Consider the following 16995-nt stretch of genomic DNA (forward strand, 5'->3'; position numbering starts at 1 on the left):
TCGGAAACCTGTTACCAGAAAAATTTACCATGAAATATGGCGAAAATATTTATATTGGTGCGAATCCAAGAGTTACTCATGGAGTAAGGTTAGGATTCCTAGGATATTGTCTTTTCTACAAGAGGGTTTAGAAAAGGGCTTATCTGCTAGTTCATTAAAGGGACAGATTTCTGCTCTGTCTGTTCTCTTACACAAACGTCTGGCAGAAGTTCCAGATGTCCAGGCTTTTTGTCAGGCTTTGGCTAGGATTAAGCCTGTGTTTAAGACTGTTGCTCCTCCGTGGAGCTTAAACTTGGTTCTTAAAGTTCTTCAAGGGGTTCCGTTTGAACCCCTTCATTCCATTGATGTTAAGCTTTTATCTTGGAAAGTTCTGTTTTTGATGGCTATTTCCTCGGCTCGAAGAGTCTCTGAGTTATCTGCCTTACATTGTGATTCTCCTTACCTGATTTTCCAATCAGACAAGGTAGTTCTGCGTACTAAACCTGGGTTTTTACCTAAGGTAGTTTCTAACAGGAATATCAATCAGGAGATTGTTGTTCCATCATTATGTCCTAACCCTTCTTCAAAGAAGGAACGACTTTTGCATAATCTGGACGTAGTCCGTGCCCTGAAGTTCTATTTACAGGCAACTAAAGATTTTCGTCAAACTTCTTCCCTGTTTGTCGTGTACTCTGGATAGAGGAGAGGTCAAAAAGCTTCGGCAACCTCTCTCTCCTTTTGGCTTCGTAGCATAATACGTTTAGCCTTTGAGACTGCTGGACAGCAGCCCCCTGAAAGAATTAAAGATCATTCCACTAGAGCTGTGGCTTCGACTTGGGCCTTTAAAAATGAGGCCTCTGTTGAACAGATTTGCAAGGCTGCGACTTGGTCTTCACTTCACACTTTTTCAAAATTTTACAAATTTGACACTTTTGCTTCTTCGGAGGCTGTTTTTGGGAGAAAGGTTCTACAGGCAGTGGTTCCTTCCGTTTAAGTTCCTGCCTTGTCCCTCCCATCATCAGTGTACTTTAGCTTTGGTATTGGTATCCCATAAGTAATGGATGATCCGTGGACTGAATACACTTAACAAGAGAAAACATAATTTATGCTTACCTGATAAATTTATTTCTCTTGTAGTGTATTCAGTCCACGGCCCGCCCTGTCTTTTTTAAGGCAGATCTAAATTTTAATTAGAACTCCAGTCACCACTGCTCCCTATGGTTTCTCCTTTCTTGTCTTGTTTTGGTCGAATGACTGGATATGACGTGGAGGGGAGGAGCTATATAGCAGCTCTGCTTTGGGTGATCCTCTTGCAACTTCCTGTTGGGAAGGGAATATATCCCATAAGTAATGGATGATCCGTGGACTGAATACATTACAAGAGAAATAAATTTATCAGGTAAGCATAAATTATGTTTTTATGGCATTTATTTTTCCCAGCCAAGACAATCTATCAAGCTCTGTACGGAGCTTGAGGGCCCATGTTTCTAAAGACCGCTGCTCCATAACCCTGCTCTGATGAGGCGGACAGGAATCGCCGGAATTCAACCCGATCGAGTATGATCGGGTTGATTGACACCCCCTGCTGGCGGCCGATTGGCCGCGAGTCTGCAGGGGGCGGCGTTGCACCAGCAGCTCTTGTGAGCTGCTGGTGCAATGCTGAATACGGAGAGCGTATTGCTCTCCGCATTCAGCGATGTCTGTCAGACCTGATCCACACTGTCGGATCAGGTCCGACAGACATATGATAAATAGGCCTCAATATTTTGTTTTGTCATTTGTTAAACTCTTGTTGGATATTATTCAGTATATTATTATAGTTCAAGGAGAATAATAATTGTGGGTCATGGGATATACAGTATATACAAATTCCTAGATATTTTATAGAATCCCTATATGAGTATGTATTTATGGTCTCTCTCAATTTGACGGACCTCCGCATTAGACAAAGCAAATGGTTTCTTTTTTTTTTTTTATTGAATTTTCACTGTGTGTTCTTTTTGTTATCCCCATTTATTATTATTTTAGTTTTTTATTTGTTTGTTTTTCATTTTATCAAAGCTTTACCTGATTTTCACTGCATTGACTTTGGCAACTATAATGATAAAAAGTTTATACTGGATTTATGGAACTATGGTTTTCTTGGTAAAGCTTTCTCCAACATTGGTGTGTCCGGTCCACGGCTTCATCCTTACTTGTGGGATATTCTCTTCCCCTACAGGAAATGGCAAAGAGAGCACACAGCAAGAGCTGTCCATATAGCCCCCCCTCTGGCTCCGCCCCCCAGTCATTCTCTTTGCCGCTCTGAACAAGTAGCATCTCCACGGGGATGGTAAAGAGTATGTGGTGTTAGTTGTAGTTTTTTATTTCTTCTATCAAGAGTTTGTTATTTTAAAATAGTGCCGGTTTGTACTATTTACTCTACAACAGAAAATGAAGAAGATTTCTGTTAAAGAGGAATATGATTTTAGCAGTAGTAACTAAAATCTGTTGCTGTTCCCACGCAGGGCTGTTGAAACCAGAGAACTTCAGTTGGGGGGAACAGTTTGCAGGCTTATCTGCTTCAGGTATGATCAGTCATATTTCTAACAAGACATGTTAATGCTAGAAGACTGTCAGTTTTCCCTTAAGGGGTAAGTAAGCCATTTTCTTAGACTCATAACAGATTAAGGCTTATAAATGGGCTCTATACTGGTTGACACTATTGTGGGCTAAATCGATTGATTTATTTCATATTTAGATGGCATTTAGAGTGTTTTGTGTAATTAAAAGCACTTTTGGGAACGTTTTTATTCGCCTGGCATTTAGTTAGACTACTATTTCAGTCAGAAAGGCCCCTTCACTCTGGTATGCAGAGGAAGGAGGCCCCTTTTTCGCGCCTCAATTGCGCAGTTTACTTCCATGGCAGTGCATGCAGCTTCATGTGAGGGGTCCTGTGGCTACTAAAACGGACTCAGGAAGGTTTATTTCAGTGCTGAATAACTCTCAGGGAAGGTAAAAAGCTGCAGCAAGGCTGTGGCAGTGATTGTAGTGTACTAAAATTGTTGAATTGAACAAATAGCTCCGGTTTGCTAATTTTAAGGGTTAAAGTCTTGAAACTTGGTGTGCAATACTTTCAAGGCATTAGGACTCTGGGGTAAAAATTTTGTAAAAATCGGACATTGCCTTCATAGTTTTTCAAAATATCAGAAATAAAGTGTGCTTGTTTATTATTTAAAGGGACAGTAACGCTTTTCTTTAAAAACGCTTTTATTGCATTATTAGCCTGCCAAATTCTGTCTAACATGTCTATACCTTCAGATGGCTTATGTTCTGTGTGTATGGAAGCCAAGGTGGTTCCCCCTATTAATGTATGCGCAAATTGTGTCATAGCGTCCAAACAAAGTAAGGACAGTACTGTCACATTTAATAAGATTGCCCAAGATGATTCTTCTAATGAAGGTAGTGGGGATAGTTCATCATCCGCTCCTTCTGTGTCAACACCAGTTTTGCCCGCGCAGGCGATACCTAGTTCATCTAGCGCGCCAATGCTGGTTACTATGCAGCAATTAACTGCAGTAATGGATAATTCTATAGCAAATCTATTATCCAAACTGCCATCCTACCCTAGAAAGCGTGATTGCTCAGTTTTAAATACAGAAGATGAGCAAGTTTGGCGCTGAGGACAATTTATCAGTTATACCCTCACATCAATCTGAATTGGCTGTGAGGGAGGGTCTGTCTGAGGGGGAAATTTCTGATTCAGGAAAAGTTTCTCAGCAGACAGACACTGATATCGTAACATTTAAATTTAAGTTAGAACATCTCCGTGCCCTGCTTAAGGAGGTCCTAACTACTCTTGATGACTGTGATTCTTTGGTAATTCCAGAGAAATTGTGCAAGATGGACAAATTGTTAGAGGTCCCAGTGCACGCTGATGCTTTTCCGATACCCAAGCAGGTGGCGGACATAGTGACTAAGGAGTGGGAAAAGCCAGGTATACCTTTTGTTCCACCTCCTATATTCAAGAAAATGTTCCCCATTGTTGACCCCAGAAGGGACGCATGGCAAACGGTCCCTAAGGTTGAGGGGGCAGTGTCAACGTTAGCTAAGCGCACAACTATTCCTATTGAGGACAGTTGGGCTTTTAAAGATCCTATGGATAAAAAATTGGAAGGATTGCTAAAAAAGATATTTGTTCAGCAAGGTTTCCTTCTCCAACCAATCTCGTGCATTATTCCTGTCACCACGGCAGCTTATTTTTGGTTCGAGGAACTAGAAAATTCGCTCCAAAAAGAGACTCCATATGATGAAGTCATGGACAGAATTCACTCACTAAAGTTGGCTAATTCCTTTATTTTGGATGCCGCTTTCCAATTGGCTAAGTTAGCGGCGAAAAATTCAGGTTTTGCAATAGTGGCGCGCAGAGCGCTTTGGCTAAAATCCTGGTCGGCGGATGTGTCGTCCAAGAATAAATTGCTCAATATTCCTTTCAAGGGTAAGAACCTTTTCGGGCCGGAATTGAAAGAGATTATTTCAGACATTACTGGTGGAAAGGGACATGCCCTCCCACAGGATAGGCCTTTCAAGGCTAAGAACAAATCTAATTTTCGTTCCTTTCGCAATTTCAGGAACGGACCGAATCCTAACTCTGCGGCCTCCAGACAAGAAGGCAACACTTCCCAGCCTAAACCAGCATGGAAACCATTGCAAGTCTGGAACAAGGGTAAACAGGCCAAAAAGCCTGCTGCTGCTACCAAGACAGCATGAAGGGGTAGCCCCCGATCCGGGACCGGATCTAGTAGGGGGCAGACTCTCTCTCTTTGCTCAGGCTTGGGCAAGAGATGTTCCGGATCCCTGAAAACTACACATAGTGTCTCGGGGGTATCTTCTAGAGTTCAAGGAACTTCCCCCGAGGGGAAGGCTCCACATGTCTCGCTTATCTTCACTTACACTGTGTAGGAGACCTAGTGAAGATGGGAGTGATACACCCAGTTCCTTTATCGGAACAAGGTCAGGGGTTTTACTCAAACCTGTTTGTAGTTCCCAAAAAGGAGGGAACTTTCAGGCCAATTCTGGATTTAAAAATTCTAAACAAATTCCTCAAAGTTCCATCATTCAAAATGGAAACCATTCGAACGATTTTACCAACAATCCAGGAGGGTCAATATATGACTACCGTGGACTTAAAGGATGCGTACCTGCATATTCCGATCCACAAAAATCACCATCAGTTCCTGCGGTTCGCTTTCCTGGACAAACATTATCAGTTCGTGGCACTTCCCTTCGGTTTGGCCACTGCTCCCAGAATTTTCACAAAGGTGCTAGGGGCCCTTCTAGCGGTATTAAGACCAAGGGGCATTGCTGTGGCACCTTATCTGGATGACATTCTGATCCAGGCGTCGTCTCTTTCCAAAGCAAAGGCTCATACAGACATTGTTCTAGCCTTTCTCAGATCTCACGGGTGGAAGGTGAACGTAGAAAATAGTTCCCTGTCCCCGTCAACAAGAGTTCCCTTTTTGGGAACAATAATAGATTCTGTAGAAATGAAGATCTTCCTGACAGAGGTCAGAAAGTTAAAGCTTCTAAACGCTTGTCAAGTTCTTCACTCTATTCTTCAGCCTTCCATAGCTCAGTGCATGGAAGTAGTAGGATTAATGGTTGCAGCAATGGACATAGTTCCTTTTGCTCGAATTCATCTAAGACCATTACAACTGTGCATGCTCAATCAGTGGAATGGGGACTATGCAGACTTGTCTCCCCAGATTCAAGTAGACCAGGTAACCAGGGATTCTCTCCGCTGGTGGTTGTCTCACGATCACCTGTCTCAGGGAATGAGTTTCCGCAGACCAGAGTGTGTCATTGTCACGACCGACGCCAGTCTCTTAGGCTGGGGCGCGGTCTGGGACTCTCTGAAAGCTCAAGGTCTATGGTCTCGAGAAGAGTCTCTTCTTCCGATAAACATTTTAGAACTGAGAGCGATATTCAATGCGCTCCTGGCTTTGCCTCACCTAGCAAAGGCCAAATTCATAAGGTTCCAGTCGGACAACATGACGACTGTAGCGTACATCAATCATCAGGGGGGAACAAAGAGTTCCTTGGCGATGAGAGAGGTATCCAAGATCATCAAATGGGCGGAGGATCACTCCTGCCACCTATCTGCAATTCACATCCCAGGAGTGGACAACTGGGAGGCGGATTATTTGAGTCGTCAGACTTTTCATCCGGGGGAGTGAAAGCTTTGGTATTGGTTCCCACAAGTAAGGATGAAGCCGTGGACCGGACACACCAATGTTGGAGAAAACAGAATTTATGTTTACCTGATAAATTTCTTTCTCCAACGGTGTGTCCGGTCCACGGCCCGCCCTGGTTTTTAATCAGGTTTGAAAAATTTCTTTCTTTATACACTACAGTCACCAAGGCACCCTATAGTTTCTCCTTTTTCTCCTAACCGTCGGTCGAATGACTGGGGGGCGGAGCCAGAGGGGGGCTATATGGACAGCTTTTGCTGTGTGCTCTGCCATTTCCTGTAGGGGAAGAGAATATCCCACAAGTAAGGATGAAGCCGTGGACCGGACACACCGTTGGAGAAAGAAATTTATCAGGTAAACATAAATTCTGTTTTTTCATTTTTTATTTTTAAAAATATTCTAAAACACTTTAAAAATAATTATTACTGGTCACAATGAGCTTGTAAGTTGGGTCCTCTCTTTTCCTTTAAGACACAACTCATGTTTTATAACATTTTCACAATTTCTTACTTTACTTCATGATATGTTGCCTTTTCCTGGTTTTGCATTATTTGCCATTTCCTTTCTTCATTGTCCATTTTTGCAGTTTACATTCATATTATCGCCTTGTCCTTATTTGCCACTCTAGTAACACTTTATTATTTATTTTATTTATTTTTGTATGGTGTTGTTCATTGCACCATTTATTTTGAGGCAAGCAAGCAGTGAAAATGTCAGTTATTTCAGAATTCTAAAGCAAAGCATCGGCACAAATACTGATGAAAGCTAATGATTTCCTGAAACAGCATTAGGACCTCTCTATATATAGGGTTTCAGTATAAAATATTCCATAACTGATGCATTTTATTAGGTGTATGTATTTAAATTATGTGGTGGTGATATCACTTTTTATTTAGTCAATTATGTACAGTATATTATTGCATTGTATAGAAATCCACGTGTTACCTACTAATGGTTAAATTGTAACTTGTTAGCTCAGTCTAGCTGTAAGTGAAATCGGACACATGAGCCTGGTGTTTGTTTTCAGCTATGCACTCAATAGTGTGTTACCTTATATAGCACATCTTCTGATGGGAAATATCATTTCTGGTAACACAGGTCAGGCAGATAGCTAAAGGCACAAATACTTGTCAAATAGAAAATGTTCTAATGTGTTAGACTATTTTATGATTGCACTAGGTTAAACACATAGGTAAAGTCAGCTCAAAAACAGCAATGCACAGTGTAATAATAAAATGTTCTAACTTGAAGCATTTTCATTTGGCACTTGATCTTTTATAGAGAGAAGCTGACAATTCTGGAAGATTAAAAAAAAACATTTAGTTGCAGCTATTGACATGGACTGTGCACCGAGTCCAGTCTGTGAGAGTAGTCTTTTTCACATTTTTGTATTCATTTTCTAGGGTGACAACATTTAGCCAGAGCACCCTTACAGGTGTAATTAGTGAGCATTGGTAGAAGTCAGCATAGGAGGCTGAGGTTCGAACCCAAACACTGTAGGTGTCCTCAGAGTGCATTATAAAATGCCAGTCACTGCTTCTTTTGCAGCAGAAGCCTTGAAGTTAGATATGTATGGTGGACTACAGTATGAAGTGCTCCTGTGTACTTTTTCTTGTGTTTTTTCTTTTTTGTACCCACACACGATATTTTAGTACAGCTTTGTTATTGTTTTGATTATGATTTGACTTTTTATTGTAAGGAAGACTAAAAATAGGATTTTTTTTTATTAAATACCTGAAATACAGGGCATTCTTGTTTTTCACTCAGTATAGTAAAAACAAAACCCTCACTTGTTGGTTTTGATTTTTGTTGATTGTTCTGTAACATAGGTCAGATGAGGGTTGCACAGACTCTTCCGTCTAGGCCATATCTGGGCTTTAAAGGGACACTAAAGTCAAAATTAAACTTTCATGATTCAGATAGTGCATACAATTTAAAAGAAAGAAAATGTTAAATTTACTATCAAAATGTTTACAATTTATTATATGCCCACTTTCTGAGACACCAGTTCCTACTGAGCATGTGCAAGAGGTCACCTTATATACCTATGTGTTTTGTAATTTGCAAAATAGCTGTCACATGATGCAAATGAGCAGGGAAAATGGAAGTCACTTTGAAATTTGTCAGCCATTTTTTTTACTGTTCTTTTGAATTTCAGACTAAGGGCCCAATGATCTAAAGCTCTCTCTTCTGGTAATTGTATCTAAGAAGATACATTTTAGCTTAAGAACTGTTTATCTAGCTTTGCAGGGTTCATCATGTGGAGGAGTGTCAGCTACATTACAGTACAATGCCCAAAAAAATAGTTTGTTAGATTTCTCTCCATGCTGGTGAGTTTTTTTTTCCATTGGGCCCTAAGTGTTATTACATTGTCTTTTTGTTATGCATTGGTTGATTATGCAATTCTATTGTATTTGGTCCTTTAAAGACTTTGTGTGTGGCCCTGGGCCCCACTGAACAGAAATAGAGACCAGTAAATTATCAAAAAAGCACACTTCTCATGAAATATTTTTATACATTATAATAATTATTTACAGTCAAATTTAATTAATAGGGACTGACTTCCTGTGTAATTTACACCTAAAAGTGTGATTATATTCTGTTTTAAATACTTGCTCAACCTTTAATTCTGCCTCCCTTTGGGGACTTCTGTATTAGGATTTGTAACTACTGACATACAGTATACCCAGATCACCATCCCAGCTATTGTCATGTGCAAGTACCTAGTAGGGCATCCTAAAGGGAGATTGTCAAGATCACAACATTTTACATTACTGACGTATTAAACCTTTTTAATCTAAGGGACCACACAGGGATTTCTTTTTCCATCTTAATATGGGAAGAGTCTACAGCTGCATTCCGTACTTGTGGGACATAATGAACCTGGTCACCAAGAGGAGGCAAAGACACCCCAGCCAAATGCTTAAATAACTCCCCCACTTCCTCATAACCCCAGTCATTCTTTGCCTTTCGTCACAGGAGGTTGGCAGAGAAGTGTTAGAAGATTTCGGAGTAGTCTCTTATGGAGGGTAGTACTCTTCGAGATGGGACTAGGGTTTTAAGTACTCCTGCCATCCTCTCAGTGAGAGCATGGATGAAAGTTAGAGTCCAGAGATGCAGGGAGAGCCTTTCTGAGAAACCATCCTGACTCATATTAACAGCTCCATAGGCAATCAGCGTTGACGAGTTTCACTGCCTGCTTTCTTCACTCAAGTCCATGTCAGTAGCGATGCTACTATCTGTCACACTTAAAGGGCCGTGTTCCTGTTCCACGGCGTAGATTCTGGTAAGATCGTTTCATATTTTATACATGTATGATAACGCAAGAAGACAGGGTCACAGTGTGACTCCTTTTATCTGTATAGAATCAAGGGTTAATATCTCCTTAGGGGAATTATTGAACAGGGGGGGAATAATCTTATGTTTATTTGATTTTATGCTGCTTTTATGTGTGAGATGTTATGGGCTCATAGGCTGTTCTGGAATATACAGGTTTTACTTTCACTTTGAGAGCAGTGCAGCTTACAAGCTTGGCGCGTTTTCTCATAGCAGGGATGGTCCTGCATTGTGCACCATGTGATTCTTTCCCTTTTTCCTGACTGGGTGTCTATCAGAGAGGAGTCATAAATCTCTGTACTGTCTGGGTCATAGTAGGTGGTGAGTGCCCCAGCCATTGGGGTATAAGGGTGCCATTTTTTTGAATAAAATAAGATGTTTTATTTCTCTAGTTCTCCGGTTATTGCACTAGCGATGGAGGATTCTGTTACTTTAGAGGGCACTCCCTCTATTCCTAATGAGTAATTCCTGTTTATATGGTGAGAAGGCCTTAGTTCTGCCCTCTTAATTATGTTCCATATGCCTTGATAATATGATAATATCGAACATGTTTGATACCACAGAGCCGTCCACCTCTGAGGAGTTGTCGTCCAATGAGGTGAGTACCCTACATTCTTATATCTCTACACATTCAATTTTCCCGTAGCATTGTTATCCTCCATCTGGAGGGGGCCTTTTTCACCAAACATTACTGCGCAGTTCAGACGGCGGTGTCTGTGGCCTTTAATGCTTTACTTTATTGCTCTCCTTCCCAGAGTACATCATATAATTTATTGGATTGAACTGAGGGTTATCCGAGGATGAAGTTCTTTCTGAGACTTCAGAGTATGAACATTCTGGGTCGGAGTCTACTGCCTCTAAACCTCCGGCTGCGGAGGAATCAAACTTTAGTTTAGGAATGTGTGCTTTCTTCTAAAGGAAGTTTTTGGCGAATTCAGAGGTTCCAGAGGCCAAATTGCCTGATGAACCTTTAATTCCTAAATTGGATAGAGTTTGAGGACAGGGTGGTGCCTTATACTTCCCTGCTCATGTTAGATGGCGAACATTATTAAGATTGAATGGAACAGGATTGGATTCCTTTTCCCCCTCTTCTCCCTTTAAAAAATTGTCCCCGGTTCTGGACTCTCAATGGAGTTGTGAGTTTCCGTCCCTAAATGGGATGGCATTGTCTTCACCCTTGCAAAACGTACTACTATCCCTCTTGAGGATAGTACTTCATTTGAAGAGCCCATGGATAAAAGATGGAAACTCTGTTAAGAAAGATGTTTCAACATACGGGATATTTGTTTCAACTGGTGGTGGCTGCCACGGTTACTGGAGAAACTACCTTCTGGTTTGACTCCTTATAGGATTTGATCGGGGTGGAGGATCCCCTCTACGTTACTCAGAAAAGATTTATGGCCTTGAGGGTTGTTAATTCTTTTATATGTGCTGCTATTAGGCAGTTTATTCGCTTGAATGCTATGGCTTTAGCTTTTTCTGTGGAGTCCCATCAGGCTCTGGCTGAAGTCATGATCTGCCAATATGATTAATTATCTCCACGGTCACAGGGGGAAAGGGTGCCCTCCTTCCGCAAGAGAATATGAACTAATCTAAGGTATGATTTTCGTTGTTTTTGTTCTGATAAAGCCCATGTCAGCAGTCCTCCGCTAAGCCAGAGCAAACCAAGAGCTCTTGGAAGCCGGCTCAGTCCTGGAATAAATCCAAGCAGAGCAAGAAGCCCGCTGTGTCTATGTCGGCATGAATGGTCGGTCCCCGGTCCTCTTCTGGATTGTGTAGGGGGCAGTATGTCGCTCTTTGCAGTCGCTTGGTTCAGGGACGTGCAGCATCCATGGGTCCTGGAGGTCATAGCTCAGGGTTACAAGATAGGTTTTAAGTCTCAGCCACCCAAGGGCAGATTCCTCCTGCCTTCCTGACCAGAAAGGTTTGTATGGGATAGGAGTTATTGTCCCGGTGCCTATCGCAGTGAGAGGTTTGGGATACTATTCAAACCTTTTCGTGGTCCCTAAGAAGGAGGGAACTTTCCATCCGATTCTGGACCTAAAGTGTTTAAGCAGGTTTTTATATGTCCCCTTGTTTAAGATTGAGACAATAAGGTCCATTCTTCCCCTCGTTTGAGAGGAGTAGCTCATGACCACGATAGATTCCTGAACCTGCACTTCCAGTTTATTGCTCTTCCGTTTGGTCTTGTTAAAGAATTTTTTAGAAGAGTGGACCATTCGGAATATCTCCTCTGTCTTCTTCAATCCCATGGATGACAGATAATCTAGAGAGAGTTCTCTTGTATCAAGTACCAGGGTAGAATTCTTGTGTACTATAATAGTTTCCATAGACATGAGAATATGTCTAACAGACCAGAGACGTTGCAAGCTAGCTTCAACATGTCTTGCCCTCCAGATCTCCTTATGGCCATCTGTGGCTTGGTGTATGCAGGTGATTGGTCTCATGGTATCCAGCTTGGACATTATTCCCTTCTCCAGGTTTCACCTCAGACTGTGCAACTGTGCATTCTGATCTGTCTCAACAGATTTCTCTGGACAACCAATCGGGAGAATCGCTCCTTTGGTGGTTTTGTCCGGATCACTTGTCCTGAGGGACGTCCGTCACAAGACGATCCTGAGTGATTGTGACTACGGTTGCAAGTCTGTCAGGATGGGGAGCCGTTTAAGGTGTCAGGAAGGCACAGGGCATCTGGTGTCAGGAGGTAAAGCTCCTGATCTCTTTTTGGATCTCCGGGCAATATACAATGCTCTTGAAGGCTTGGCCTCTGCTGGGTTCATCCCAGTTAATCAGATTCCAATCAAACAGTATATCCTTGGTGGCTTACATCAACCATCAGGGGGAACGAGAAACTCCCTAGCTATGAGGGAAGTGTCTCGGATTCTGGTGTTGGGGAGACTTCCTTATCTTTTTGTCTGAGGAGTGTCATCCGTTTTGGATAGAAACGGCGGGACATAAGACTCCTCTGAGGATTACGGCTCATTCTACGGCAGCAGTGGTTTCCTCTTGGGCCTTCAAAAATGAGGCCTCTATGGATCAGATTTGTAAGGCGGCTATCTGGTTCTCCTTACATACTTTTTCCAAAATTTTACAAGTTTGATGTTTTTGCTTCTCCTGAAACAGCCTTCGGGAGAAAGGTTTTGCAGGCTGTGGTGCCCTCAGATTAGGGTCCGTCTCTCTTTTATCCCTCCCTTTAGCATTCCGTGTACTCTGGAGCCTGGGTATATGTTTCCCACAAGTAAGGAATGCAGCTGTGGACTCTTCCCATATTAAGATGGAAAACATAAATTATGCTTACCTGATAATTTCATTTCCATCTGTATAGGAAGAGTCCACAGCTCCCGCCCGTGTTCTCCGATGAGCAGCTCTAAATTTAAAATGTTTTCTTCTGGCACCTACTGTGCCTTGTTTCCTCGGCAGAATGACTGGGGTTATGAGGAAGTGGGGGAGGTATTTAAGCTTTTGGCTGGGGTGTCTTTGCCTCCTCCTGGTGGCCAGGTTCAGTATTTCCCACAAGTAAGGAATGCAGCTGTGGACTCTTCCCATACAGATGGAAATGAAATTATCAGGGAAGCATAATTTATGTTTTTACATTCTGGGTTGGTAAGCATATTCTTTACCTATCAAATTTTTAGATGAGCAATGTTTAAAGTGCTTTGGTGTGCAGAAGTGTAGAATCTGCCAAGTTATGTTATTTTTTTTTTGTGTGTGTGTTATTGGGTGTGGGTGTGTTTTTATATATATATATAAATGTGTATATATATATATATATATATACACACACACACACACACATATGTGCACAGGCATACAGAGAAATTAATTAATTTCAACTAAATACTTAAAATGGTAACAATTTGTGATCTATGTGGATAATACTTTTCTAATAACAATAACTGGGTGGAGTTAATTTACAATTAATTTTATTTTTAGCCTCACTGCACATAATAATTTCTTATTAAATCTACAGCACAGCGGAAGGCTTGACCAGAGAGAATATGTCTGGCGTGAGTGGTTGGCAAACATTCCTCCAAGCACTGGCATATTTCCTGAAGATGTTTTTTGGTTCAGCAGCTCTCGGAACGCTGACCGGACTGATTTCTGCATTAATATCCTTTTTTGAAGTGCTCACACAGTAATGTTCTCTTGCAGTAACAATGCCCTCATTCACTATCTTCCCCTCTTTCCTCTAGAGAAATGATTTTATTGTTGGGCTGCTGATTGAAAAGTGCACATCATTTGTCTTGGTTTTTAATCTAACTCTTCTTAAATTACTTTTAGAACTGGAGTGCCTTTATAATGAATAACAGAGATGGTATTCCCCTTTGTTTTATGATGAAGCCTCCTTTCTAATAAGTGCCATGAGATAGTCTGATAATTATTTTTGGTAAAAAGAGTTAATATTTAATATATCATTTGGAATCAGCCACATCTCACAAATGTAACTATTCTTAAATAATATTGAGCTAGAAATATAAATATAAAATGTAATATACAAACTCTGTTTTATATGTGCGCTAAACAGCAACATTTCATTTAAAGCGATATTCAACAATATGAGATTGTAATATAAAATGTTTACGTGTATTTATAAAAAAAAAAAAAAAAAAAACTGCAATAAACTTTATTTATTTTGTCCACCTTTCCCTGTAATGCTAAATATTGTTGGTTTTCTAAATTCCACTGAGTTTCTATAATGTAAGGGGCACCAACATGCTTGTACTTAAAGTGATTGTAAAGTTTATTGATTAAGTGCCCGGTATATAAAAATAATCTTAGAAACAGGGGCACTTTCATTCATTAAACTTTACAAAGATGCTTATTTTTTTTTAAAATACTTACTTTAGTTTTATGGTAAACATAACAACGATCCTCAGCCCGCAGCTTCTGCTTTCTTTAGCAGATCGATGACGAATCCGGCTTCCTCCAATCATTGTGTGCCCCTTTTGGTATCCATCTCGTGAGGCACAAAACGATTGGAGGAAGCAGGATCATCATCGATATGCTAATGAAAGCAGGAGCTGCGAGCAGAGGATCGACTTTGTGTTTACCATAACGCAAAGGTAAGTATTTTAAAAAATAAGCGTCTTTGTAAAGTTTAATGAATGAAAGTGCCCCTGTTTTTAAGATTATAGATTTAGATACCTGGCACTTATTCATTAAACTTTACAATCACTTTAAGTTGCCCTTATCTGTTTTACCTGCTGAGGCAACAAATATAAAACAGGCAATAAAAGAGACTGTCCAAATAAGACTGTGTGTAACATAGGAATATCTAAAAGGGTTTCCACACAGCCTTGTTTGCAAAAGTACAGATAAATAGAAAACGAATTCAAACATGGTGGCTCCCATTACTTTATAGAAACCAAAGTACTTTATAGAAACTAAACCTTTACATTTATATCTTCAACATTTAAACAACTAACATAATTGTAAAACATGCATGTACATATTTCTCTTGCAAGGTGTATCCAGTCCACGGATTCATCCTTTACTTGTGGGATATTCTCATTCCCTACAGGAAGTAGCAAAGAGAGCACACAGCAAAGCTGTCCATATAGCTCCCCCTCTAGCTCCACCCCCCAGTCATTCTCTTTGCTGGCTCTAAGCACTAGGGTCTCTCTCGGGAGTGTAAAGTGAATGTGGTTTTAGAAATGTAGTTTCTCTACGTCTGACTGCTTGGAGATTGAACGCTTAATTCTATCAAAGCGTGGGTTCTCTGAGTCAGTTATAGATACTCTGATTCAGGCTAGAAAGCCTGTCACCAGGAAAATCTACCTTAAGATATGGCGGAAATATCTTTGTTGGTGTGAATCCAAGGGTTACTCATGGAGTAAGATTAGGATTCCCAGGATATTGTCCTTTCTGCAAGAAGGACTGGAGAAAGGATTGTCAGCTAGTTCCTTAAAAGGACAAATATCTGCTTTGTCTATCCTGTTACACAAGCGTCTGGCAGAGGTACCAGACGTTCAAGCGTTTGCTCAGGCTTTAGTCAGAATCAAGCCTGTCTATAAACCTGTGGCTCCGCCATGGAGTTTGAATCTAGTTCTTTCAGTTCTTCAAGGGGTTCCGTTTGAACCTTTACATTCCATAGACATTAAGTTGTTATCTTGTAAAGTTTTGTTTTTGATAGCTATCTCTTCTGCTCGAAGAGTTTCAGAATTATCTGCCTTACAGTGTGATTCACCTTACCTGGTGTTCCACGCAGATAAGGTAGTTTTGCGTACCAAGCCTAGTTTTCTTCCTAAAGTTGTTTTTAACAAGAATATTAACCAGGAAATAGTTGTTCCTTCTCTGTGTCCTAATCCATCTTCGAAGAAGGAACGTCTATTACACAATCTTGATGTAGTTCGTGCTTTAAAGTTCTATTTACAAGCAACTAAGGATTTCAGACAAACCTCTTCCCTGTTTGTTATCTATTCTGGTAAGAGGAGAGGTCAGAAAGCGAATGCTACCTCTCTTTCCTTTTGGCTGAAAAGCATCATCCGTTTGGCCTATGAGACTGCTGGCCAGCAGCCTCCTGAAAGAATTACTGCTCATTCTACCAGAGCAGTGGCTTCCACATGGGCTTTCAAAAATGAGGCTTCTGTTGAACAGATTTGTAAGGCAGCGACTTGGTCTTCACTGCATACTTTTGCCAAATTTTACAAATTCGATACTTTTGCTTCTTCAGAGGCTATTTTTGGGAGAAAGGTTTTGCAAGCAGTGGTGCCTTCCATTTAAGGTACCTGTCTTGTTCCCTCTTTATCCGTGTCCTAAAGCTTTGGTATTGGTATCCCACAAGTAAAGGATGAATCCGTGGACTGGATACACCTTGCAAGAGAAAACAGAATTTATGCTTACTTGATAAATTACTTTCTCTTGCGGTGTATCCAGTCCACGGCCCGCCCTGGCATTTAAGTCAGGTAAAAAAAATTTTTGTTTTAACTACAGTCACCACTGCACCCTATGGTTTCTCCTTTTTTTTCCTAACCTTTGGTCGAATGACTGGGGGGTGGAGCTAGAGGGGGAGTTATATGGACAGCTTTGCTGTGTGCTCTCTTTGCTACTTCCTGTAGGGAATGAGAATATCCCACAAGTAAAGGATGAATCCGTGGACTGGATACACAGCAAGAGAAAGTAATTTATCAGGTAAGCATAAATTCTGTTTTTTTCTAGTGCTAATCTTTGCTTTGAATACATCACATTGAATACTAGCATGTATTTACTGTTTAACATCCCATTAGAGGGACATAATGGGCGCTCGTTCCCAGGTTGAGCGCTTCTCTGTTTTTATTTATGCAAATTATGTCCCTGAGGGAGGTCTCCCTATGGGTGATGCGGAAATCCAGACGTGGACCCGTTGCTCAGTGTGCCTAGAGGGATGTGGCTACACCTCACTGACGAGGCCCACAATAGGCCGAAATGTACGTCTGGAGTTTTGCTGTTTCTCTGGTTCAGAGAAGGATTG

At 41.0% G+C, this 16995-nt stretch overlaps 1 protein-coding gene across 1 annotated transcript in view; it reads left to right on the forward strand.

Annotated features, from left to right (window-relative positions):
• SLC9A8 (solute carrier family 9 member A8) overlaps window positions 1-16995 on the forward strand; it is a gene marked incomplete in the record, with an annotated part of 719342 nt that overhangs the window by 505846 nt on the left and 196501 nt on the right. Inside the window, 1 exon segment of the mRNA XM_053691852.1 lies at window positions 13516-13654. Within this exon segment, the coding sequence (XP_053547827.1) occupies window positions 13516-13654 (139 nt within the window).

This window comes from Bombina bombina, chromosome 1 (genome assembly GCF_027579735.1).
Source record: "Bombina bombina isolate aBomBom1 chromosome 1, aBomBom1.pri, whole genome shotgun sequence".
Classification (NCBI taxonomy): domain Eukaryota; kingdom Metazoa; phylum Chordata; class Amphibia; order Anura; family Bombinatoridae; genus Bombina; species Bombina bombina.